This window comes from Pteropus medius, unplaced genomic scaffold (genome assembly GCF_902729225.1).
Source record: "Pteropus medius unplaced genomic scaffold, Ma_sr-lr_union100, whole genome shotgun sequence".
In the NCBI taxonomy this organism is placed as follows: domain Eukaryota; kingdom Metazoa; phylum Chordata; class Mammalia; order Chiroptera; family Pteropodidae; genus Pteropus; species Pteropus medius.
The window spans coordinates 18,205,340-18,231,235 of NW_024352785.1; the positions used below are offsets into that span (position 1 = coordinate 18,205,340).

Sequence of the window (25,896 nt, forward strand, 5' to 3'; positions counted from 1 at the left end):
AATATTAGGGCATCATTAAAAAGAAGGCGCTAGCTTGGTCTTTATATTTTGTTATGGAAAGGTGTCCAGGATAAATTGCTCTACTGTTTCTTTTTTTAAAGCAAGTTACAGAATAGTAAAAGGTACAAATAATAAGATCCACTTTATGTAAAAAAAAACTTCAATAAATATTTTTTGATCACCTATTATATACAAGAAGTCACTGCACTAGACATTGGGGGATACGACAAAAAATAAAATAAATATACTTATGACTATTGAGGTCATGTAGGAGAAAAAGGGTTGGAGAGTGACGGTAAGGGTTTCTGTTTTAGTTAGGGTGGTTGAAGGCCTCGGAGGTGTCATTTAATCAGAACCCTGAATCATGTAAGAGAACAACCTGTGCAAAGAATAGGGTGTCCAGGGTGTTAGAGGGGTCTTGCCAGAGTAGGTACAAAAACTAGAACGGGAGGGCCACTGAGTCCGGGGTTCACGCTGCCTGTACTTCTCAGCCAATAGACTGGTACATGAGTTGGGATATTTAGAATAACCATTTTTCAGAGCACTGGTGATCTGAGAAGGGAGCAGATTAACACCACCAAAAACGCCTTCCTTTCTCAGTCCTGCTTAGGGTATTAAAGGGGAAATCTGGGCATTATTCCAGCGGCTGCCTGACAGTTGGGGGTGGGAGTGAGGGGTCTGTTGTGCTTCACTGAGCCATTCCTCTAGTAACGTGGTCCTCCAGTGATATAAGCAACCCAGAACAAAGATGGTAGTAGTCTGAAAAGAATGCCAGACCAGAGGGATTGTGATTAGCTAAGCATAAAAGCATTAATCATAAGTTTCCGGGCAACTTTTTACGGCCAGGAGTTCCAAGCCGCTGGGGACAATCCATCGTCAAGCTATAAGGCAAGGAAAAGTGAAGCTGGGGACACTGTGAGGCCTCTACAATGGGGGTCCCAACCAGGCCCTTCACAACTGCAAAGGCCTTGAGCAGGGAAAGAGCAAAGCGTGCCTGAGGAACAGCACCGTGAGCAGCACCAGCGCGGCTGGAGAGCTGGAGAGGGGCACAGACGCGGGCCAGCGGCTCTGGCTGCCTCGCGGAAGAAGGTCTGAACAGGCCAGTGACCTCAGGCACCGGCTTCCCCGGAAGCTACATGTAGGGCGGATTGCGCAGGAGCGAGAATGGAAGCCGGAAGCCCTGTCGGGACATCTAGACTAGCCCGGGAGGCCAAATCCCCGATGGCTGCTGTCCGCGCACAAATTTAGGTTTACACGAAAACCGAGTCTGGAAGAAAACGCGCCAAAGTGGTGAGGGAGCAGGGGATTCATTGTCTCGGAGTCGTTCCAGTGAGTAGTTTGCAGCGATGATGCATATCGGTTAGTTTTGCTCCGGCGCCCCAGCCAGCCCCCTACAGGCCACGGGGCGGAAGCCGTCGCCCGGGCGGGGGGCGCCCGAGATGCCGCCGGGGCCGGACCTTCCCGCCGCCCCGCCGGAAGTGCTCTGCTGACCCGCCGCGCCGCGGGAAAATGGCGCAGGAGGCTGGAGACATGGAAGATGGGCAGCTCTCCGACTCGGATTCCGACATGACGGTCGCACCCAGCGACAGGCCGCTGCAGGTGCCGGTGAGCATGGAGGGCGGGCGGCTGGTTCTGGGCCCGGCGCGCGGAGCCTGGGCCGCAGGGAGCGGTGATGGCGGGGCGGGGGCAGCGCGCCGTGGGTCGGCATCTCGCTGCGAGGAGGGACCGCGAGGGTGGCGGCCTCCTAGAGGCTGGCGTGCAGCGGTCTTTTCTCCGCCTTCCATGCGCCCCTTTTCCTAGTTCCCCATTGCAGCCCTGCTAGGTTGTCCCAGAGGACAGATTTTGCGGAAAATGTAGCACCTGGGCAAATCGACCCGAAGCAACCTATGGAGCTCATTTTCACACTGAGCACAGAAGGAGACTGAGGACCCATAATGAAGTTGATCACCTGTTCAGTGGCCTGGTCTTCCATATTTCCATTAGACCTAGCTTTGTCATGCGGTAATGTGGCACTAGGTTTTGTATTGTCCCAGTTTTCTAAATGGTAGTTTGTCTTGACCCCCGTACTAAGTAGCAACCTCTTTGAGGGCTGTGGTGCCAAGCTGCCCGCTTGGAATCCTGACACCGCCACTATTTGTCTTGTGGCAGGTTATTTAGCCTAGTGCCCCCACCTGTAGTCTAAGAATGATAATAGTACGCCACTGATAGGGTAGTTAAGAATTCAATAGAGCATACAGCCTGAGAAATGTTAGATGCCAATATTACTTGAAGATAGGAAGAATATCTTATTAACTGAAATCACCCCCCATCCTCCATTTCTAGCACATAATAACTCAAAAATACTTGCTTTAGTGTTTAGTACAAAAAGCAAAGGTGATTATTTAGCATATAAATGTCTTAGGAAATTGATACCAAGGTATTTTGTTTTTCGGTTTCTTTCAGGTTGTTTACATAGATCAACCTATGAATTGGTAAACTTAATGTCATGGACTCTGCAGTTTTAAAAGTAGTATGTTGAGTTTACTGTCTAATCTGAAAGGAGTATAGTCACAAAACCGTGCAAAGGAAGTTTGTGTGTCCTAATGCATGGACGACATCCTTGGAAAGAAAGAAAACATTGTTTTAACTGCTAGTAACAGTGTATTGTCATTTTCAAACATTCTGACAATAACTGAAAAGATTGAAAGTCTTCTAAAGGTGAGAATTAGGAGCTTTGGTAATTTTTTAGAAGGAAGCCTTAGACCTACATTCTGTTATAGAAATAAGAATTGTGTTTTTAAAATTGTAAATTCCATGTGAATCTTTAGAAAAGTAGGGGCTGGATTGATTTCAGAGATTTTGAATATCAGTTATGCTTCAAAAAGATCCAGTTGAATCCCTAAATAATTTTTTTAAATAGCACATGATAGGTGGAGTTAATATGTTTTGTGAATTTATTTCCTTTCGCTTGCAGAAAGCAATAGGTGGGGACACTGCATTGAGGCCCTTCCAGGATACTACAGCAGCCTGTGCACCAGTATCATATTATCGGACTGTTAAAGGTGTGGATTCAAGTGAAGAGAGTTTTTCCGATTCAGATGATGATAGCTCTCTTTGGAAACGAAAGCGACAGAAATGTTTTAACCCCCCTCCCAAACCAGAGGCTTTTCAGTTTGGCCAGAGCAGCCAGAAACTGCCTGTTGCTGGAGGGAAGAAGGTTAACAACATATGGGGTGCTGTGCTACAGGAGCAGAATCAAGATGCAGTGGCCACTGAACTTGGTATCTTGGAAATGGAAGGCACTATTGACAAAAGCAGACAATCCGAGACCTACAATTATTTGCTTGCTAAAAAACTTAAGAGGGACTCTGAAGAACATACAAAAGAATTAGACAAAGAGCTAGATGACTATATGCGTGGTAGCAAGAAAATAGGCTCAAAAGAAGAGGAAAACGGGCAAGGTCATCTCAAACGGAAAAGGCCTGTCAAAGACAGAGTAGGAGACAGACTAGAAATGAACTATAAAGGCCGGTATGAGATCACAGAGGATGATTCTCAAGAGAAAGTGGCTGATGAGATTTCTTTCAGGTGAGCATTTAAATTTTTCCTACAAATGAGCACTTGACCAGCTAGCTTTCATTAATAGGAAGTAAAATAGATTTCATATACACTGATGATGATGTTCCTTTTTGAGTTTTTTTTTTTAATTTAAGGAACAAACTTTTGCAGACTTTTATGAAATTTTAAGCAACTCCATTTAATGCTATAGAGCTCTTTAGATGAAAACTTATCTTTGTAAATCATATGGGTTTCTTTTAGTGTTTTCAAGCATTCATGGCTTTTACTTTGAGGCATATTGTACATGTGATAAAATTCACCCATTTTTTTGTTTTTTGTAAATTTATCAGTTCTACAACTGTCATCATAAACTAGTTTTAAAACATTTCGTTCATCCCCAATAAGATCCCTTATACCCATATGCTCATTTAAAGTTAACCCCTAGGCCACGGTGAGGAGAGCCATGAGTCAGGCAGCCAAGGTTTTACAGCTCTTTAAAACACTGCACAAGACAAGACACCAGGTTATTAAAAATGATGCCAGAGCATTAGAAGGAGCCAGAATAAAGATAAATGAAGAATTTAAAAGTAATAAAAGTGAAGCTTTTTCTGAGAAAATAGAAGAGCTAATAAAAATAGGTTCCAATGTTGAATTGTCACTCAGAACGTCGGTTAGACAAGGTATTCACACAGACTGCAATATGATGAAATTGGTCTCCAGGAAAGACCTTTTAGAAAATGTGCCATATTGTGATGCACCTACTCAGGAGCTGTGAATTTTCTGGAATAAAATCAACTCTTTGTCATTTTTAATCTTAAAATATGTAACTGGCAAAAGTCCCGGAAATGCAGATATTTTCTCTGAACTGGCAAAATAAAGGGAGGAAGGAAAGAAAGAAGGAAGGACAGAGAGAGGGGGGAGAGAGAGGGAGGAAAGGAAGGAAGAGCAAAGAAAAAATTAACCCTTATTCACATCCCAAGATAACTGCTAATCTACTTTCTGTAGGCATAAACTTGTATTTCTGGACATTTCATGTTGAATGGAATTATACAAAGTGTGGTCTCTGCCTGGCTTCTTTTACTTAGTGTAATGTTTTTGAGATTCATCCATGTCGTAGCAGGAATCGACACTTTATTATACACACACATATCCATACTGAATGGCTGTCTCACTTTTTGGCTATTCTGAATAATGCTGTTATGAACTTGCATATGCAGATCTTTGGACATGTATTTTCATTTCTCGGGTAAATACTGAGGAGTAGAATTGGTAAATTTACATTTCATGTATTTTTAACAAGTTCGCATTTTGTTTTGTCAGTAACTCTAAATCAGTAGTGAACATTGTCACAAATTTGAAAACAAATATGGTTCAAGAGTAATACAGCTAATAGGAAAACAAGTGTTTACTTTCCAGGCAAGCCTGTCAGCACTAGTACTGGAGTTTTAAAATACTGAAAAAGTTTGGAATTTGAGCACTGGAAAGGATCTTACAGATTTTGTAAACCAAAGCCTCACTTTACAAATATGGAAAACTGAGGCCCAATAGTTGCCCAAAGCCACAAATTTAGTAAGTGTCAGACCTGGAACTAAATTCTGGTCCCTTTGTTCTTGCGTTGCCTCCCATTAAGAAGCCAGGTCTGGTTAGGGAAACAGTAAGACTTCTGCAATGTTCTTTTCCATCTGTGGGCAGTGTGGGCTCTGACGTTAGAAGTGTTACTGAGGCTCCCTATGTTTTTACCCTTCAGTGGTATAATGAAAATAATAGTACCTACTTTAAAAGCTTGTTGAGAGAATTAACTGAGATAATGCATAGAAAGTTCTTAGGATTATGCTTATCTTGTAGTAACCATCAGTAAGCATTAGCTTTGTTCTGAGGTACACGGAGCGAGTGAGGGGAAAATCCCATCCATTTTAAAGGAGAGCTAACCTTTAGTCATAATGATTGAAAGCATAGTATATGTTTGTTACTTGTGGCAGGAGTGGACTGGTTTTATCTTTTGCTTTTCGGCTTGCGTTCCATTTGGTATATGTACATATTTATTTTGAAATCCACCGTAATTCAATAAAGCAAAGTGAAGAGACTTTGGTTATGAGACTGTGATGGAACCTTGAGGTTACTGTCTCCTTGGGTGACCCAAGATACAAATGTTACCATGTCACTGATTTCAGGGTTAAGTATTGAAGATTTCGAAAAGTAAATGTTATTAGAAGAGGATTTATATCTAGTTTGGGACTAAACTGGAGACTAAGGTGGTTTTCTTCAACTTTATACAACAAATAAATAAGTTACTATTACTTTATTTGTGCCTTATCAGGTTGCAGGAACCAAAGAAAGATCTGATAGCCCGAGTAGTGAGTATAATTGGGAACAAAAAGGCAATTGAACTTCTGATGGAAACTGCTGAAGTTGAACAAAATGGTGGCCTTTTTATAATGGTAAGACTAACAGTTTCATTGTTTCTATTTTGAACTGTGTTTCATGTGTTTTTTTTTTTAAAGTAAACTTGTCTCTATTGAGTCATAAATTTATCATAAATTATTAGTATGTTTCAGTTTTTTAAGCACTTCATTAACAATGAAGACTGAATAAAAAAAAATTAAGTATCCTGAGTTCTAATACTTTACTTACAAACAAGAAATATAAATTGTAGCCAGTCAGTGTACAGTCAACAGCCATCTCATAGGATTCATTAAGGGTAGGGGCTGAAATTTTTGAAATTTTAAGAAAAAAATCGGGGGCGGGGATGGAACCTGGAAGCTCAGATTTTGAGAATATGGATTTTGGAGTTTGGGGTGCCTTGTTTTGAGTTCTGGATCTGCGACTCATTATGTGTGAGGTTCGGCTAAATTGTTTGACTTCTCAGTGCCTCAGTCTCCCCAGCTATAAAATGAGAATTCTACGTTGTAAGGATTAGATGAGATTATGCGTGTAAAGTGCTTATCACAGTGCCCACTACTTAGCAGTGGTGAACAGAAATGTTACTTTTGGCTCATTTAATTCATACTTTTTTGAAAATCAGTTCTTGGGGACAAAAAAATCTTGTTATGTAAAAAGCATAATAGATATGTAGTATATCTGTGAGTATTAAAATTATATGGGTAGTGGGGATGAATAGGGAAAAAAAATGTCTGAAAGGTTCCTGGGGTGGGTGAAATAATGGAAAAACAGATTAAAAACCACTTTACTGTTTCAAAATGGCAGAAAGAACGGTGGCAGTTTACCCCCATGGAATGATTTGGCAGATCTCATTGAATTCAGCTTTCACCACAGGGTGAGGATGTAGTTTGAAATGGCTTCCATATTTGCTCTTCACAAGAATAGTAACATCACAAGAGAGTAAATCAGTATTATTCGTGGAAACCAATTAGAATTGATAGCGTTGGCTGAAGAAACAGTCTATGAACATAGATTATAGAAGTCAAAACCAAAACAAATTATAATAGTCGTGAACGTACCAGCATCCCTGTTTATGTCACTGTTAAGATACTTTGATTTTCATTTAGTTCAGCACACAGTTACAGGTTCATCAATATTTTAATGCTATACTAATATAGTTAAACTGTATATTCCAGCGAGCTAATGCAAATCTACTGAATGTTGGTCAGGTGCAAGTCCAAACTTACTTTCTTTTGATTCATTCTTTCCTTGTACAATTATTTATTGCTGTGTGCCAGGCACCATTTTAGACACAAGAAGCTTATGTTGTGGGGATGGGAGGGAGACCGTCTATCAAGAATAAATATATTATCTTCAAGTATATTAGAAAGTGATAAATGCTTTGAGAAAACAAATAGATCAAATGTAGGTATAGAGAGGAGAGATGGACATTGCAGTTAAACTGGAATGGTCAGGGTAGACCTTGGGCACATCTCTGTTTAAAAGATGCTTTGGCCATTCATGGGAAGAGTCTAACAGTATATTTTTCCTGTTCCTTTTGTAGAATGGTAGTAGAAGAAGAACACCAGGTGGAGTTTTCCTGAATCTCCTGAAAAACACTCCTAGTATCAGTGAGGAACAAATTAAGGTAAAAATGACTTTTAAGATTCATAATAATTTGACTTCCACCTAGCCTCTAGCTTCATTTTGTACTCATCTCCATCACTTGCTCTGCCTTAAATTGATCAATTTTGTTGTCTCATTTCAAGTAAAACTTGTGCTTTTTGTAAAGCTCTGCCTCTTTTTCTTTCCTTTCAGAGCCAAGATTCATTCATTGTTTCATTCATTCCTCTATCACCACTATTTTTCATAAACTGGAAGCTAGGCACTTCAGTATTAATCATTTTTTATTACTAGAATGTCTTATATGTGAATCCTACGTTGTAGGTTTTTCACAGCTCAGAATTTGATATCTTTTGAATTGTTCATTAAGAAACATGATTTGCACTTAGCAGAGATGAAGGTTGAGAACTAGCCTTTTACATAGGAAAGCTGCGTACACATGCAACACAGCTGCTATGCTTGAGAAACGTTGTATTCTGTTTATTATAACAGTGGGTGATAAAGGTGATAGGAATACGTTTTAGCCATTATGCTAAATTATGCTAATGATGACAAAAATAGAAGCCATTTTTCTTGAGCTGATGTTCCATGTGAGCTTATTTTGCATCTGCTCAATGTCATTTCTTTTATCTTAAGTTTTCTAGTTGTTCACTTCCATTCACTTTTTAAAAATCTGTTATTGAAATTGCTACAAGAAATGTTAACTTGTTGCACATTTGAAATCTCTAGCCAGTAACTGCTTTTTTTTTCTCATTGGAACAATTATTTTGATGACATAGATTTATAACAATGTAAATGTCCTTAGGAACACAGTTATTGATTGATGAAACAGTTTATACCTGTGTGTTCTCCCACCTCCCGCAATATAATCCCTGACAAAAAGTGTATAGTGAGAAGGAACATTCTTCTTGGATTTTGTTTGATAGCAAAATGTTACTCTTTTCAGAGAAATAGCATGATGTGATGAAAAGAATTCTCTAAGATTCACAATCTGGGTTTTAATTTTAAATTTGCCATTTAGTGGTTGTATGACCATGAGCAGATCACTAACTCTCTCTTAGTTTTAATTGTCTCATCTATAAAGTGGAGACTTTAATACATGCCCTGCCTAATTAATAGCGTTATAAAAGGATCACATAAAATATCTACAAAAACTTTTTTAAGTAACTACACTTTAGACAAAACAGTTTTCAGAAGCAAGAGGGAAGAAAATAACATTTATTCACCATGAGCTTGGCACCGGGCCAAATGTTTATATGATTTAGACTTCACCACAATTTATCAAAGTGGGTTTTATGATATTATGCAAATGAAGAGTAATAAAAAATGATATGCCTGGGCTTACACAGAACACTGACTTCAGACCCACGTCATTTTCACTGAATCACGTGTCTTTGAAACTCAATTCTTTTCCAAATCATTGTGGAGAAAGGGATTTTAATGTTAGGTTTTTATGTTAAATTACCAGAAATGTTGCATTATAATAAACAATAGAAACATTTGGAATATCTAATAATAGGAGAATGTTGATTTACAGGTACATTCTTAAAAGGACTGTCCTCTAGCCTCTTATTTTTGTGAAGCAGTTTTAAGGAAATGAGAAAATGCACTAATTCTGAATTTTTCAAAAAGGCAAAATAAAATTTATAAAGGAAAAGAAGCATGGGGCAATAAGTTGGTATGAAAAACACCAAAATGTTACCAGTGATTTGGTCTGTTGTGAAGGATTACAAATGTCTTGGCTTTTAAGATTTTTCTGTGTTTTTCTAAATTTTCTGTATGTGCATGGGATTGAGTACTTTTCTTGTTAGAGGAGAAAACCTGAAGGCAATAGAATTTTAGTGTAGGTAATTTCATATGCCACCCAAATGCTGATATAATTCTTTTAATCACTGTCTTGCTAATGATCACAGTCTGCAGAGATTTTTGTTTTAGAAAATACAAAGTTTCTGAAAAAAATGAAGAATAGTTAAAAGTTCATTTGCTGTATTTTTTAAAAAGCTCAGCTATAACGGTCTGTCAACAGTATGTAGTTCAAGTTCTTAACTCATATAGTTAATTATGTAGAGATACAGATGGGAGAGAAAAAATTGCTCTCAGATTATCTGTTGTCTACATTTGTTGTAACAACCTTAATATGTTAAAACGTTTTGGGGGGCCATCCCCCAATTCTATCAAAATTCATAACCATGGGAATGACGTCTCTTTTTAATAAGAATTGCCAATTCTGGAGGGAAAAGGGAACCTCATAACTTTACTAGTGTTGCCAAGCATTGTACTACTCAGAATTGTTTTTACAAGACGCTTGAATGTGCTTCCACATAAAACGAAAATACTTCTTATAGCTTCTTTCTGTCTGTCCACTTGAAGGTCAATAGATGCTTGAAAAAAATGTAAATTATCACACTTGTGACGGCAACATGATAGGATTTAAGTATATGGATTTGGAAAAATCGTATATGAGTTTAGATTTTATACTTTCACATGTTAGCTCTTCACGAGGCACATGTGACCTTGTACCTCACTCTCCTTGTCTGAAAACAGGATAATACCCACCTCAGAGGTTCATGTGAGAATGAGAAGAGTTAACGTGTGTAAAGTTCTTAGCATAATGCCTGGCACGTAAAAGTGCTCATTCAGTAAATGGTAAACCTTTTTGTCCTTCCAGAACTTTTCCGTCACATACATATCCTCCTCCTTCACCCCCAGTCCCTCCTCATTTCTTTAGCAAATACTTTTATTCCTCTTCTCCATCAGAGCACTCATATTCTGAAACTTTCCCTTATCCCTTTAATTTCAAGTTTCCTTATTTCTTCCTCTGCTAATTCTGTGTGCTGCTTATAACTATGTCACCATCCTTTGTAGTGCTTTTCATAAACAAAAAGGGATTTGCACTTTGTGCACTTTAAAAATACAATAGGGACTGGCTTGGCTATAGCTTTTAAGAGCCCTTTCCTAGAAAATAATAGGATGTCAGTGTGTCCTGCCTTTACTAGCTTCTGTTTTAAACCTTTGAACTTCCTCTGTCTTAGCAGTCTTTTCTCTTTAGATCCCTAACATTCTTTTTTTTTTTTTTGTACACTCTGAAACAACACCTATCTATCTGTATCAGGTTATTTATGTTTTCCATGTAATAGTTTAATGAGTGCATTTTCTACTTGAACAGTTCTCATCCACTGGCCAGGGCATTTGACAATTGGCGGGGGTGTGGTGAGTATGTGCTAGTAGGTAGAGGTCAGGTATGCTACTAAACATTCTACAATGCACGCAGCAGACTGCCACAACAAAGAATTACCCAGCTCAAAATTTTGGTGGTGTCATGGTTGAGAAACCCTATAATAAAGGAATCTTATATTTTCATTCTATAAAACCCCTTTCCTAGCATCCTGGAATGTATTCCGGTGCTATATTATTTTTATACCTTGTGATAAAAGTTTTTGACAAAGACTTACATGGTCACACTTGAATTACAGTAATGTTTTTTAAGAGATGGAATTTTTCTTGCACCGTGTAGGCTACATGATCGTGCTGAGTCACAATACAGGCATAGTTCAGTTTCTTAGCATGCTAGTGCAATCACATATGGTTACGATGGCATTTCACAGTTAATCTTTATTCCAAAGACTTCTGTTTTGTTGTGATAAATTATATTTCATTTAAATCCTAAACAACATGAATTTCTTACTGTATCTTTCCACTTAGGAAACCTTTAACTATAGAGACGATATGGTAGAATATCCATGGGCAGAATAACCTAGCATTAGGTTGAATTTGAATTATAGCTTCATCCTCTACTTGCAGTGGGGACTTATTTAATATTCTGGACTCTGTGTCTAATTATGAGCCTAATAATATTTGCTTGGTTTTTGTGTGTATATGAGAAATGGAGATAATGATTAATATAAGGGGTCTGCCTAGTAACAAATTTTTAATAAATGGTAATTCTTATTTACTAAAATTGTTCCTTTATTATTATAGGATATCTTCTACATTGAAAATCAAAAGGAATATGAAAATAAAAAAGCTGCTAGGAAGAGGAGAACTCAAGTGTTGGGGAAAAAGATGAAACAAGCTATTAAAAGTCTAAATTTTCAAGAAGAAGATGATACGTCACGAGAAACTTTTGCAAGTGACACAAATGAGGCCCTGGCCTCTCTTGAAGAACCACAGGAAGGACGTGGGGAAACCAAGTTGGATGTGGAGGAAGCCATTGAGGTGGACCATTCTCATGATTTGGACATTTTTTAGTGCATTTTAAGGAACAGACCTTTCTAAAATAACATCATAACAGACCATTTCTACTGAGATTGCTTCATTTTACTTGGCACTGATAAACATGAAAATCTGGAGAGAAAGAACTGTTTCCTTGTTTTCAATAAAATTGACTGTGGAGAGATGAATGTGATTGATATGAACATTTAAAAATCTCTCATGTCTGACAAAGTACTTAGACGTATATAGCAGAAGATTTAATTTCTCAATCTGTTGCATGTGCTAATTATTACTAGTTGATAATCAGTTTTGTCCAGGTATTATGTCATTGAAAAGTTTGATTTCCTGATTTATATATATCTTTGCAGTGAATTATGACTGGTTTTAAAACATTCCATTAAAAGATCCTAATAAGACACATAAATTGTTTAGCTATTATAGATGCATCCAAATTTAGTTTGTCTGTGTTCTGAGAACTCTTAGGCAATTTTAAGGGTAGTGATTAAATCCAAATAGGTTTATACTGATAGTTCTTCCCACTTATTTGCTTGTCTAGAAGTAAATAAACAAGTTTTTTAAAGAGGTATTGATTCGTAACTTTAACTTTGTTTTTGACTTCTTAATTAACTGTCATACACTAAGTACTGAATGTGATCCATACCTCTGTAATTACCATGGACATTTAAATTTTTTCAATGGCGGCCTGCCTAAGACTGTTTTTACCTTATGTTAAGGAAGTTAGAATAACGTCACATCTGCATGAATTTTCAAATTATTCATTTTTATTGAAGGAATAAGCCTTTCTAAAGGTAGGTTATTTAAGATGCTCCAAGAATTGACTGTAGTTTACAAGATAGATTAAGCAAAAATTGGTAGGAAGCAATTACAAACTATTTTTTACAGGCAATGTACTTGAATTCTTTCAGTAATTTCTGAAATACATGGTCATTGAAGTTGGATTTAAGGATCTAAATGGGAAAAGAAGAGGAAAATGGTTATTGCTTGCTTTTTATCCATAAATGCAAAAATAAAATTAGAGATTTGGCAGTCCTTTATGAGTTTCAAATGGTTTATTCTTTAATCAAATATTCTTTCGTAAGATTACCATATCCAAGGAAAGAAAAATAGGTAGCTAGATACTGTCCCTGAGATAATTGATGAGCTGATTTTAAAGGTAAGTGTATTAGGAAAGATAATCATTCAGAAATCTAAATGCCATACTCATGTAGATAATGCTAATTTTTCTAGTGAAAGTTACAGTTTTCGATTTTGAGGTTTTCGAAGGGCGTTAATGACTAAGAGACTACTTTGTCCTCATTAAAAGGGTTGTTTTCCCCACCTTCCTGGTTCATTTTCATCGATAGTTGTCTCCTTAATATTTGGAAACCACATAGATTTCTGGCTTGTGTTGTATCCTAATATTATATTAGAAACCAACATTTTAATTTTTAAGGTTCCTAAAAGTTTTGTCTATTAAAATCACTCTTCTCTAAACCTTTCCGGATATCCAAATGAAAGGATACATATCCAAACTTGCCAGATATGTTTTCAGTTAATACTCTCAATATTTTGCAGTAGTTCTTCCTGTTTGGCCTAACATTTTTCCTACTTGCTGGCTCGTAAGATTGACAATAATAATCCTCTACCTCTCTGTCCTAGTAATTTAGGTGCTCATCCTCATTGTAACCTTTCTTTATTAAAATGAGATTTGTAATCTGATATACTCTGCAATAGAACTCAAATGTTAGGGGATAAATGGGTTGGATTGGTTCGGGTTTAAACAAATTCGATTTACATTCAAAATGTGTAAGTAATTAATAGTTGGTGAAACACACAGGACACATCAACCCCCCAAAAAAATCAGCTAAGGGCAAGAATGAGAATGTTAGAGAATGTTAATGTTATTTGTGAATGATTTAGTCCAATATAGTTTCTATGTCAAATATGTAATATGTCTGCAAGCCTCTTCATTTTTTAATTGTAATAAGAATGATGATTTCCTCAAGAAAGAGTCTAAAAGCCCGCCACCACCTGGTTTGGTCATTGGGGTACAGGTGGCAGGAGGAGAGGCACATGTGCAGCAGAAGGGGATGTGAAGAGGCTTTGGGGCACATAAGGGCAACTCTCGCTAGCGCCACTGCCACCTTGGTTGTGTTGGGGTCTTCAGTGAGTCACCACCTTGGAACCAGCAGGAAAATCATCAACTACTCCAATTTCCTCAGTCTCAAGAAATGTGGCAGTTACCACCTTGAAACCCATAGCAGCATCTAAAGAGACAACACGGTGGGCCTCAATAAATACTTCTTCCACCACCTTAAAGTCTATGCCCAAAATAACGTGTTTCACAAAACACATCCCAGATGTCAACATCTACGGACGACCGCAACCCACAATAGTTCCATCATCTGTTACTTCATCAGTAACAATCACAGCAACTATAAATTCTAAAGAATAAATAAAGTATCAAAATTTGATATTGGCAGCTTTGTTGGTGGTATTGCATTAACACTGGGAATTTTATCTGTTCTTTACAATGGCTGCAAAATGTTTTATTCAAGAGGCATTCAGTATAGAACCATCAATGAACATGATGCCATCATTCAAGGAAATCAGGGACCAATGGAAAGAAGAAAGACTGACAAAACCCTATCAATTAGTTTAAGACATGATCTTCTTGAAACTAGTATAAACCACACCATGCGTATAATGTATGATATATTATGTAAGTATATAAAGAGTCTTCATGATTACTAAAGGTAAAAAGTGTTCGTTTTGGGTTTTTAATGAACATTTGGAGCATACAGTTAATGCAATGGTTGTATTCATTTTTAGAAAATACAGAGTAAGGCAAATCCAGTCCTATTTTCTTGTATTGGTCACATAGGGCCAGTAACTGGAAGACATCACCGAAGGGCACAATGCCACCTGGGCATACAAATAAGGAGTTTGTCACAGCACTCAAGATGTTGATTGTCCTTGTTGCTCACAAAAAGAACTTCGGAGCTACTTAGAGCTGGCTATATCCTAATTCCTAATGCCACACAAATTTAATGAGTAAACCAGGTCTTAATTTTAAGCATAATTTTAGTTAAAGTCTCTCTTCAGAAAGCAGCAATATTTTATATGTTTTAAAGCTATACTGTTGAACTGTACACTTGAAACTTACTGGATTTCATTAACCAGTGTTACCATAATAAAAAATTAAAATCGGGAAAAAAAATAAAAAATAAAGCTTAGTGTCTAGTTTAGAAACAAAATTGCACACACACCTTACCCACCCCCCCAACCCCCCCACCAAAAAAAAAGATCAAATAAAAGCACAAAGAATACCTGGGCTTAGCCTTGTTAGCCCATGAAGAGCATGTATTTTTATTAATAATTTATTAATATCAATAAATTCTTTTGAGCTTTCAATGGCAGTTGATATAATTATCTTTTTTCCCCTGGGTAATTTCAGCAAATTCCAATGTTTAACATGACAACGTTTTAAAGACTTAGTCGATAGCATTAAATAAGAAATGAGGGAAAAAAATAAGAAGTTAGATTATTTGCTACTGTGAGAATATCATCACCACTGGAAATTGCTTTATTTCATATTCAGCTAATCTGAGTATGAAATAATTTATATTAAGACATAAATGAATTATATGTTTAGTGAATACTTTTAAGAGATGTAGAGCGGCTTTCAATATCTAGAAATGTTTACTGTCATGTAAACACACCTACCTTAAAAAAAAACCTTATATGATTTCCAAAACAAAACATTCAGAACACTGTATAGAACCATAGATTAATACTGTTTCTCAAGCAGAGATGTTATGCTGCTCTTCTCAAGGTACAAAATCTACAGGATGAAAATGCTGCCTTTTCCCACACTGTTGATTTTACTCAAAATTTTGGGGAAACAGCATTTTTATACTAAAACCAATCTATTTTGGAATAAATTCTTACTATGTTTTAAAACAGGAATCTTTAAGACCGGTAACTTTCTGCTTCCTACTTGGATATTCTTCAGACCAATCCTCTTCCTCCCTTGCTGATGATGAGTCAGTTTCATATGTCATGTTAACGAAAAGAAAATGCACAGTATTCTAGGGTCACAAGCATCAGCCATCATAATTCAGGGGGTTTTCAGTTTCACAGTTTATATTCCAGCACTCAAAACTCAAGGTCAAGTTTTGACAAAAGAGTTATTTAGTCAGACTAGATACTAAGATGGTATTTCTTAGATTGGTCAAGGTAAATCACACCAATTATTAATAGTATGAAAATAATCTAAGATGTCCAAATGAACATATATTTAACAGGAATTAAATGTACCTTTTGTGATCAGCTTTTGGTTTACGGAGAATATCATCTATCAAGAATTTTAATATAGAGGATCATTTCTATTCGCTGTGCGTTATGGCCAATTGACGTGATGGATATGGATGATAAAAATTATCTAAAATATGGATGTGACAGGATTATGAGACATATGCGGTGCGGAAGAAATATGAAACACATGTGTTTACATTAGTTTGAAAAAAGATGTGGGCTGATAGGTAAGTTGTATGTTTCTGACTTAGCCTCAGCTGGTTTTTCAACTATTGCTTTTGTATCTTTGCAAAATATACTTAAAATACATTTTACAGTAACAGGGCCTTTTAAATTTAAGTTGTTTTGTTCCCTGCATTCTTGATGCTTCTGTACTTCAAATCGTACTTAATGTCATTATATGCTTTTAAAGTTTCCTGTGCTTTGGGTTTGAAATAACTTAGTTGTCTTTGCTCTGCTTCTAAGTTGTATAATTTATTACTTTCAAATACCAGTATTTCGATAGTCAATTTTTTATTTTTAATGTGCAAAATTGAAGGTAACAGTGATACAAACCGATATTTTGCTTTGGAGCACATTTCCTAAGCATAAATTTATCTTCCTAATTATGTTTACTTAAGCAAATGTTCAATTTTGTTTGCATTCCTTGAGAATGTATTTACTGAAGATAAAAGCAATCTGGATGTATATCTAAATATGAGGCAGAATCTAATCAATGATTTAAAAATGTCCTTGAATAATCCATAAAATGAATAATTCATATACAGAAATATTCCACTTACTTTTTTCATTTTACTATAATGACTAGCTTTGGGTGTTTCATTGTTACCGAGATCTAATTTTAGAATAAAACTTTGTTCTCCAAGAAAACAAACAAGAAAGAGTAAACAAACACTGAAAATAGTTCTTAGATCTCTACTTTTAATTAACTGCTAACGGGTTGCTATGAAGTTAGCAAACATCATCACATCTGAGACAGCAACGTCATCATAATTAGACTAGTGAGTTAGCAAAGTTCTAAATGGGAATTCCTGTCACTACTGGCAGCGATGGCATCAGGAAAGGACACTTGTCCTATCTCACCTAAACTGGCCAGCAACTCTTCTGATGAGAATTCAGATAAGCCTGCTAATAAGTGAGAACTTAAGGGTTTCGAGTTTGTTTTCTTGTTTCGTTTTGTTTGTTTTTTCGCAATCCGGGAACTACACAGATGAGGACAATAATTTTGTGCTTCCCCTTGGCATCTTTATAGAAAGCTTTATGTTCCAGAGGGAAACAATGAGTGTGCAGGGAAAGCAAGCCTGACCTGCGTGTAGAGCATGTTCTAAATTCAGAAGCTAAATTAGTTACTGTTTTTTTCTGAATGGCCAGAGATTCTTGGAGGCAATGGGTAGGCCTGAGGCAAATCATGGTGCTCTGTCTTCTCCCTTAAAATCAGGTTAAAATGAATGTGGTGAGCAAGTTGTAAAGGACAGCAGGCAGTTGGAGGTACAGAGAGCCCGACATGACTTCTGATCTTAGTGATACTTAGGGGTTTAATGGGTCGATTATGTATTAGGCGAGCCTCACACAATGGCACAGCTCTCTGTCCCGTAGCTGTGGGGGTCCAAACATCATGGAAAGTGCACAACTGCCTTCATTCCCTAGAGTGATGCTAAAATGATTGTATTTAACTCACAACCTATCCTTCCTTCTTGCTTTCCTAATCTTTAGGAATAATGAGGTTCATTTGCCACGGTTTTCATTAAAGCAAGAGATGGTCCCAAGACGTTATGTTATGCCTTGGAAAGAAAGCATGAAATTCAGAAACATTAATCTGAAGGTATTTTCCTATAAATATTCATAATAGAAAACCTATGCTATTTAATATATCTATGAATAGACACACGTAATTATACAAAAGCTATTTTAAAATTGATTTTGTATTTTTTCTAACTTTATTGAGGAATAATAGACAAATATAATTATATATATTCAAAGTGTACAATGAGAGGATTTGTTATACATTGTGGAATGATTACCAAGATCATGACAGTTAACACATTTATCACCTCACACAGCTTTAACTCTTTTTTTTTCTTTTGGTGAGAATGCTTAAGCTCCACTGTCAGCAACTTTCAAATACACAGCGCCAAATCATTAACTGTGATCACCACGCTGCACATCAGATCTTCAAAACTTGCTCTTCTTATGACTAAAAGTGTGTGCTCCTGTACCTATGTCTCCTCATTTCTCCTTCCTTCTAGATCCTGGCAAATACCGTTCTATTCTCTGACAAAAACTATTGGGCACATTTTCACACAAACTTGCAAGCAAAAGTGAAATAGCCACATCTAGTCAAATAACCCAATTACAAACTTAAAAGTAGAGACATGGAACAAATTCAGAACTCTATGTCTACCTTTTTCTCCACTGAATGCCACTTGCATTTAAGAAGCTCATCAGAAGTAGGAACCATTAATATTAAAGCTACGGACAAAGCATGTATTTTTCAAGTTGTACGGCATGTTTGGGTTTGAGAGCTATGGGAACAGGTTGGCTAGATTTACAGATAAGACTCACTTTCCATTCAATACTCCTATACAGTCGGTGGTTTCAAAACATCTTCCAAGTTCAGACTGGCCATTCACTTGTGAAAAGGTAGGGTTTTTCTTTAAAGTAGAGCAGAATATATCATAATGATCAGACTACAGAAGGAGATTTCAAGTTAGCATTCCTAGAAAGAAAGGTGTGTAACTAATTCGAAAATTGCTAATAGTCAAGCAATTAATGTTGAATAAGAATGTACTTTGCCAAAACAGAGATGACATTACAAAATATTAATATTATATAATATAAAAAAATTATTAATCTCAGAAGCTAAGCAGGGTCAGGCTTGGTTAGTACTTGGATGGGAGACCACCTAGGAAGACCAGGTGCTGTAGGTGTAAAAAATTCAAAAAATAAGGGATCGTAAGCTGACAAGTTTCTTGCAATCTGTGAAGTCAACCAAGGGTTGCCTCGCCTAAATAAAAAAATAATAAAAAATATATCATTAAAATACGGCTGAATTATTTTCTTATAAAATGCATACATACGATGTAATAAATGGAGCTGCATTTGCCCTGAGATGATTATTTCATATGTATTTTTATATGACATTTTGATAACAAAGATAAAACTGAGGATTTCAAGACTCAAATATAGACTTAAACATCAAATTTATATGACTATTAAGTCTTTCTACAATCTCAATATAGGGCTGTATTTCATGTAATTTAGTCGAGTATCAAGTCATTGTCAATGTCCTAAGTAGCTTTAGCATGGTGACAATATTAGTACTGATTTTATTTTTTTCATTTACTAGAACTCCAGCGTGTAATTTTATTCTTGAACTTACTCTTAAGAGCAAAATGAAGCATACTATTACATAGCTATTTCACTTTTACAATTTTGTTGACAGTGCTCTTAACAATTTTTTAAATGTAATTAGTGACTGGTATATAGAACATTCTACCTTATAAAGTAAAAATGAAATAAGACTTAAATGAAGTGAATGTACACTGAGTAAATGCTGCCTAGGCTCTCCTTCCTTCTACTTACTTTCACTATTTTTTTTTCCTGTAGGAGATGATATAACTATTTAACAACATAAAAATGAGAACACAGCATAGCAGAGGTGGGGCTGCATCCCAAGACCAGGCCAGAATGTCGTTTAGCTGTATTGAAGAATCAGAAGTAGATGTATACTTATGACAAAATTTCAAGTAGCTGTTATTAATCCAGCCACAGCTGCAGTAGCAGCGCATACTTTATATCCATTTGATACTTAGTAGCTGGCAAAAGTTTTTTCACTCACATATAATATTCTATTCAAAAGTCGTAAGAATCCTTTAACAATTTCTATTTTATATTTGAGAAAATTGAGTCTCACAGAGGTAATACAAGGTCCCATAAGTAGTGAAGTTGAAGTTCAACAATCTGACTCCAAGTGTATCTTTCCAGTCTGCAGTGCACACCACTCTTCCTGGTGGTTGGAAGACACCGGTGAGAGAGACTATTGCTCTTTAAAAAGGGATGTTGCTCTGTCCACTAGACCTTCCTTCTGGACAGGGACAGTTAGAAACACTATTGGACAACTTTCGCCTTTATCTAATAAAGTGATGTTTGGGGTCATATACAGCAGATTTTTTTTTATTTCTCTTAGCATGCAGAAGCGTGTGGGATCTATGCTGGCCCTTTAGAAGACTCTCTGTTTTTGAATCACAGTGAAAGGCTTTGCCATGGGGAAGATCGTAAAGCTGTCTCAAAGAAAGGCCCACCAGAAATAAAAATTGCAGATATGCCTTTGCATTCGCCTCTCTCCAAATACCAAAGCACTGTGATTTCGCATGGCTACAGGAGGCGACAGGTGTGACGAAAGAAGAATAAAGTGATAAAGTGTTTCAATCTCTCCCTGTCTGTCTCTCTCTCCTCCCCCAGAAATCTTTAAGTCCATTGTACATTTATATTTCACCAACAGGTTCAGTTTAAAGGCTATAAGTCAATTGCATACTTTATACATTATAAATGCTTTAGAAAAGAAATAGGCTCAAAACATCTGAGATGAAGCGGGGAAGCAAGGAAAACTATCTCACTGAAATTCGTTTCATACCAAATAGTTAAAAAACAGCAGACTGATCCAGTCCTACTATCTAACCTCACCCCACTCCTCTATCTTTCTCTCTTCCTCACTCCAGTTTTATTGTTCATCCCCTCCAAACCTCAACGTTGGATTAGCCAACTGAAGTAGAGTTGCAGGATGTGGAATTATTTTTGCTACTTTTGTGACTGCCCCAAAATGCTTCTTTCTGCTCCACCTCACCAATATACACACACAGTCCTAAGGTTCTGGACACGGGTAATTAAACAACATGGTAATTAGAAGTGTTTGGCAGACAGGTCTATGAAACATCATACAATTTTAGCAGAGATGTACCTTCTGTATTGGTTCAGAGTATCCAAGTATCAATTTCCTATAGCAAAGAATCGATTCACATAATTTAACAACATAGAAATGACCGTATGCAGAATGGCGCACCACTGTGGATGACCTTCTGGCCGTTTCCGCGATCAAACGTAGAATCACCTTGTGACCCAGCAATTCCACTTCTGGGTATATGCCCCAAAGAACTGAAAGCAGGGCCTGGAACAGATATCTCATACCAGCATATTCACAAAGAGCCAAAAGCTGGAAACAATTCCAAAGTCCATCGACAAATGGATTGATAAACAACCATGGTACATCCATGCAATGAAACGTTCAGCCATTAAATGTAATAAAGTTCTGACACATGCTACAAAGCGGAGGAAGCTTGAAGACATTATGCTAAGTGAATAAGCCAGACACAAAAGTAATTTTGTAGAGAAAGTAGAATAACAGTTACCAAAGCTGCAGGGGAGGGAACAAAGGGGAGTTATTGTATAATGGGTATGGGGTTCCAGTTTGACTCGAAAAAGTTCTGGAGATGGATGGTTGAACAACAAGGTGAATATACTTAATGCCCCTGAATTGTACACTCAAAAAAGGTCAAAATGGTAAATTTTATGTTATGTATATTTTGCTATAATTTTTTTAAAAAGCACTATAGTGGGTCTAAGCTATGCTTATACATCTAAGTGTTCATATCTGATAGCACCACCAACGAAACTATTATAAGAAAAGAAACAAATGTCCACCTAACATCAACTTAAAGATCAGTAAATAAAGTAAATAAAATAAAAACTATATATACAGGATGTTTAAAAATGAGTAAAGAAGGCTAGGTGATACAGGCTAGGTGATACCAAAAAAATTTTAACACTTCATTAAGTGGACGGTCTCCATTCAGTGGACTGCAAAATGGGGTGGAAGGCAAGAAGCTTTTATAGGGTAAAGAATAAGAAACAAGGAAGAAAGTATGTATTGATCCCAGAGTTGGCATGGCGTTTGGGGATTAACTGGATAGGATATACTGAGTTTCCAGTCAAGTGAAGCATTTACAGGGCTAAAAGCTATCTAAATTTTGGTTTGCTGATGTGGCACCCAGGCAGGAATGTCTACATCTTGGGCCTAGAAATTTATTTCAACACTAGTAAGTGTAGACGAAAAGGAGAACGCATACTAAACCTGACAAGCTCAGCACAGAGCTCTGCATGGCAGGCCTTACAAACTCAGAGACTGAAAGTAACCACATAGAATGGTCTGAACATAAAAATTCCTAACTAAAAGCTAGGCATGGCTGGTAGTCACATCCTAGGCCTGTAGCTTCTTTGATAAAGGTTCAATCTTTATCTTAAGTGAGCTTGTCTGTTGTCTTCATTCATCCAAGATAATTTACTTTTGAAATGTCAGAGTAATCTTCCAGACCGCTCAGAGCTCCACCGTAGAATCCCTCATTGTTATCCTGTTGCCTGCATACCATCACTATATACTGTTAGTAAATGTTAACTATCCTGTACCCACGAATGTAAAAGAAACTTGTGTCTCTTCCTTTTACTTTTAATCCAATCCCAGATTTCCCTGCTTTGTGTTCTCCCTCCCCCTTACCCCACCACCAATGAATTTCATGTAACCGTCCTTAGGTCTCTTTTGATTCTAATGTCTAAAATAAGCTGCAAAACTGCCATCCTCTGGAGCACTTTCTCACTCAGTTGAAATTTTGCTTCCTGGCAATTGCCACTAGTTTGGCTCAAATAAATTCATGAAAATTCTTTATAGGTTTGGATGTTTCTTAAGTTGACAGAAGTAAAGTATCGAAGTCACTATTATTGTTGAATTGTCTATTTCTCCCTTCACTTCTGTTAGTTTTTGTTTCATGTATTTTGGTGCTCTGGTATTAGATGCGTATATGTAATTGTTTTATCTTCCTGGATTAACCCTTTTACCATTTTAAAAGGTCTCCCTTTATCTCTAGTAACATTTTTTGTTTTAAAGTATATTTTGTCTGATATTAATATAGCCATCTTTCTTGTGGTTGTCACTTGCATGGTATATCTTATTCTATTTTTTTTTTACTTTCAGTCTATTGTACTTTTAAATCTAAAATATATCTCTTGTAGAGAGCATATCATCGAAACTTGTTTTTTATCCAACCTGATAATCTCTGCCTTTTGATTGGATTGTTAATCCGTTTATGCTAATGTCATTGTTGACTCAGTTGGATTTATGTCTGCCATAATCCCTTCTGACCTTTCTTCAAATTCACTGCTTTTTTCTTCTGCCAGTTTAAATATATTTTTGAGCTCCGGTGAATTTTTCCTTTGTTATTGTACTTTTCAACTCTAGAATTTCCATTTTTAAAAATAATTTCTATTTCTAAATCGATATTCTCTATTTGATACAACATTGTCATACTTCCTTAATCATCTTTCTCTTTAGTTCTCCGAACATATTTAAAATGGCTATTTTGAAGGCTTTGTCTGTTAAAACTGAAATTTTTCTGGCTTTTACATGATTTACCCTTAGAAGCCTGGCTATCAGAAAACATCTTTTTCTTCTTTTAAGAATGTGAAAAAAATGTGTGAGGTGGAACGCTAAAAAAAAAGTCAGAATTTACCCAGTTTCATGACCAGAAAACAATGCGGAGCCAGTGCATCAAGATGTTCACAGTATTACTTGTGGAAGGTGGAGTTGTGAATGATTCTCATTTACATCCCTGTGCCTTTATAAATTATCTACAGCCAACTCATATTCTATCATCGGAAAAGAGGGAACACTTTGTTGCTGCGTGCGCCGCTCCCCGGGTTTGGAATGCGCTCCCCACCCTGTCCTCATCAGAGCTCTGAATCCAGTGCGGATGCCAGCTCTTCCACGAGAACTATTTCGTACCCTGTTCTCTCCTTTACCAGCCAGTTCCCTCCATCTTTTTCCAGTTGCTTCTCTGCCTAAGACTTCTGCTGCTTGACCAGAAGAGGTCTCTGTTGCATTGCTCAAGACAAAAACAAAAAACAAAAAACAAAAAAAACAAAACAACTTTTTTTTTTTTTTGGTAAAATGTTTTGTTTGCACTTTTTTAAGAAGAGAAGACTTTGTCTTTACCTGTAAGAGATATTGTGATATTACGGAAGTTAGAGGTAAAAATTCTTCAATGCCTCTGTAACTAACAGATTTTCAAATAGAGCATCAGGAAAGGGTGGCTTAAACCTTTCCAACTACCCTCCTTAGTGCCTAGCACTCACCGGGCCACCGAGGAATTTTATCTGATGTGTAAAACTTTGAAAGTGAAAAAGAGAAAACAAGGGGTAACACATTTAAGAAAACATTAAAAACCACCAGTAAAGTGCTCCCAAGAGCATGGACTTGGGAGTTAGGCTGGTCTGGGTTCAAACTCTAACTCCACTACTTACTGTGTTCCTTCAAGCATGCTCCATGTACTTTAAGTTTCTCCCTCAGTTTCGCATTTGGAAAATAGGGCAACTGATAGCTAATTCGTAAAGTCGTTGTGAATAGTCTATTAGATAAGATATAAAGTGCTTGGCGTGACACTAAATACAACGTACATATTATTATTAGGCCTGTGAATAGGCATGGATTGGGTTGCCAGTTAAATTTTAGCCATACTATGGCTTGGCTGCAAAGTAGCTTTTTCTAAGAGGAAGGATACAGTGAATGCAAGATATAGCAATTAGATATAGCAATTCCCTGCAAAATGGGGAGAGGAACTTTCTTATCTACCATCTTGGCTTCAAATATCACCACTAAGAGAAAACCAAAACTTCACACCTCTATTCCCTTTTACAGGCTAGGCTAGAATTTGTAAACACCGGGCTACACATTTCAAATAATTGTCTCACCAAGAATCTCAGATTCATCAGATAAGTTCCTCATCTTCCCCACTCTTTTCTTCTGTTCAGACTTAGTCTTTTCTTCTGACTTAAAAGTTCCTAAAAGTTATCTAATATTGATAAATACCATCAACTAATAATGTTCCCATGTTCTCAGTTCTCTGGGTCTCAGAAATCATGTTAGACTCCTTGTGCTTCCCCTCACCACCCAAAGCCATTCAGTTGCCTCCGTATCTTGTAGGTAGATGGCAGTACCTTTAATAGCTAACCCCTCTCATTCTCTGTGAGGAGCAGCTCTCTTTGCACCCAAGTTTCTTACAAAAGCCTCCTAATTTGTCCCTTGCCCCTTCGCTCACCCTTCGCAGAATTACGTGGGGACAGCTCAGTCAATCTTGCATACCAGTACTAGAGTAATCTTGCTAAATCCCCTGTGATCCCTTTATCCTCCTGCTCAAAAATTATTCATGAAAAATTCTGGAGATGGATGGTGGTGATAGCTACAGAATAATGTCAATGTACTTAATGCCGCTGAACTATACACTTAAAAAGCATTAAAATGGTAAGTTTTATTATTTTTTTAACATACCACACAAACCCATTAATGATCCAAACACCTAGAGTATGATGTTAAATAAGGACTGTCACTATCCAAGCCCAATCGATCTTCATTAGTACAGTGTCTGGCATAGTGGACAGTGGGGTCATCTTACTGCCCATGACACGCACCACCACGCCACACTCTTGCACTCACACTCCTTTCTCTGAGATGGTTTCCCTCCAAAGTCACTGGCCCTAGCCAGTGCTTCGTCCTGGATTTAGCCTTTTCCTCCTCAACCTGTCTATTATAACTGTATACTGACCTACACTTTCCAAGCCCAGCTCAATTGAATTTTGTCCATGAAGCCTTCACTCATATCTCTCTGGTTGGAAATAATCCCTTTCTTTGGGTTTCAGTGGCCCTTTATATCGCTGTTCCGCCTGTACAAACCTCCTGAAGGACTGAGACAATTCCTTAATTCTTCCGGTATTTCCTCTTACTTTTAC

General features: G+C 37.1%; 2 protein-coding genes across 4 annotated transcripts; both read left to right on the forward strand.

The window, feature by feature from the left end:
• The first annotated feature begins 871 nt into the window (after positions 1–871).
• On the forward strand, positions 872–12,806 carry PHAX (phosphorylated adaptor for RNA export). 3 transcript variants are annotated; one of them, XM_039848590.1, is made up of 5 exons: positions 872–1,599; positions 2,954–3,567; positions 5,855–5,975; positions 7,481–7,564; positions 11,518–12,806. In XM_039848590.1, the coding sequence occupies exons 1-5, from the start codon at positions 1,510–1,512 to the stop codon at positions 11,785–11,787; spliced, it is 1,179 nt and encodes a 392-aa protein (XP_039704524.1). In that variant the 5' UTR covers positions 872–1,509; the 3' UTR covers positions 11,788–12,806. The 3 variants fall into 3 exon arrangements, with proteins under 3 accessions (XP_039704524.1, XP_039704523.1, XP_039704522.1); XM_039848589.1 differs by having other exon boundaries at positions 877–1,605; XM_039848588.1 differs by lacking the exon at positions 872–1,599 and adding an exon at positions 2,468–2,697.
• Positions 12,807–17,117: 4,311 nt separating this feature from the next.
• SPMIP10 (sperm microtubule inner protein 10) lies at positions 17,118–20,501 on the forward strand. Its single transcript, XM_039848358.1, has 3 exons — positions 17,118–17,203; positions 17,782–17,890; positions 20,255–20,501. The coding sequence occupies exons 1-3, from the start codon at positions 17,118–17,120 to the stop codon at positions 20,462–20,464; spliced, it is 405 nt and encodes a 134-aa protein (XP_039704292.1). The 3' UTR covers positions 20,465–20,501.
• The last annotated feature ends 5,395 nt before the right edge of the window (positions 20,502–25,896 follow it).

What these genes read in the sequence shown, in the direction of transcription:
- SPMIP10 (XM_039848358.1), top strand. Translation starts at nt 17,118, where the DNA reads ATGGCATCAGGAAAGGACACTTGTCCTATCTCACCTAAACTGGCCAGC. An exon ending in TCAGATAAGCCTGCTAATAA is followed by an intron (nt 17,204 to 17,781) that starts GTGAGAACTTAA and finishes CCTAATCTTTAG; the next exon opens with GAATAATGAGGTTCATTTGC. An exon ending in TCAGAAACATTAATCTGAAG is followed by an intron (nt 17,891 to 20,254) that starts GTATTTTCCTAT and finishes TATTTCTCTTAG; the next exon opens with CATGCAGAAGCGTGTGGGAT.
- PHAX (XM_039848588.1), top strand. Translation starts at nt 2,587, where the DNA reads ATGGACGACATCCTTGGAAAGAAAGAAAACATTGTTTTAACTGCTAGT. An exon ending in AGATTGAAAGTCTTCTAAAG is followed by an intron (nt 2,698 to 2,953) that starts GTGAGAATTAGG and finishes TTTCGCTTGCAG; the next exon opens with AAAGCAATAGGTGGGGACAC. An exon ending in GCTGATGAGATTTCTTTCAG is followed by an intron (nt 3,568 to 5,854) that starts GTGAGCATTTAA and finishes GTGCCTTATCAG; the next exon opens with GTTGCAGGAACCAAAGAAAG.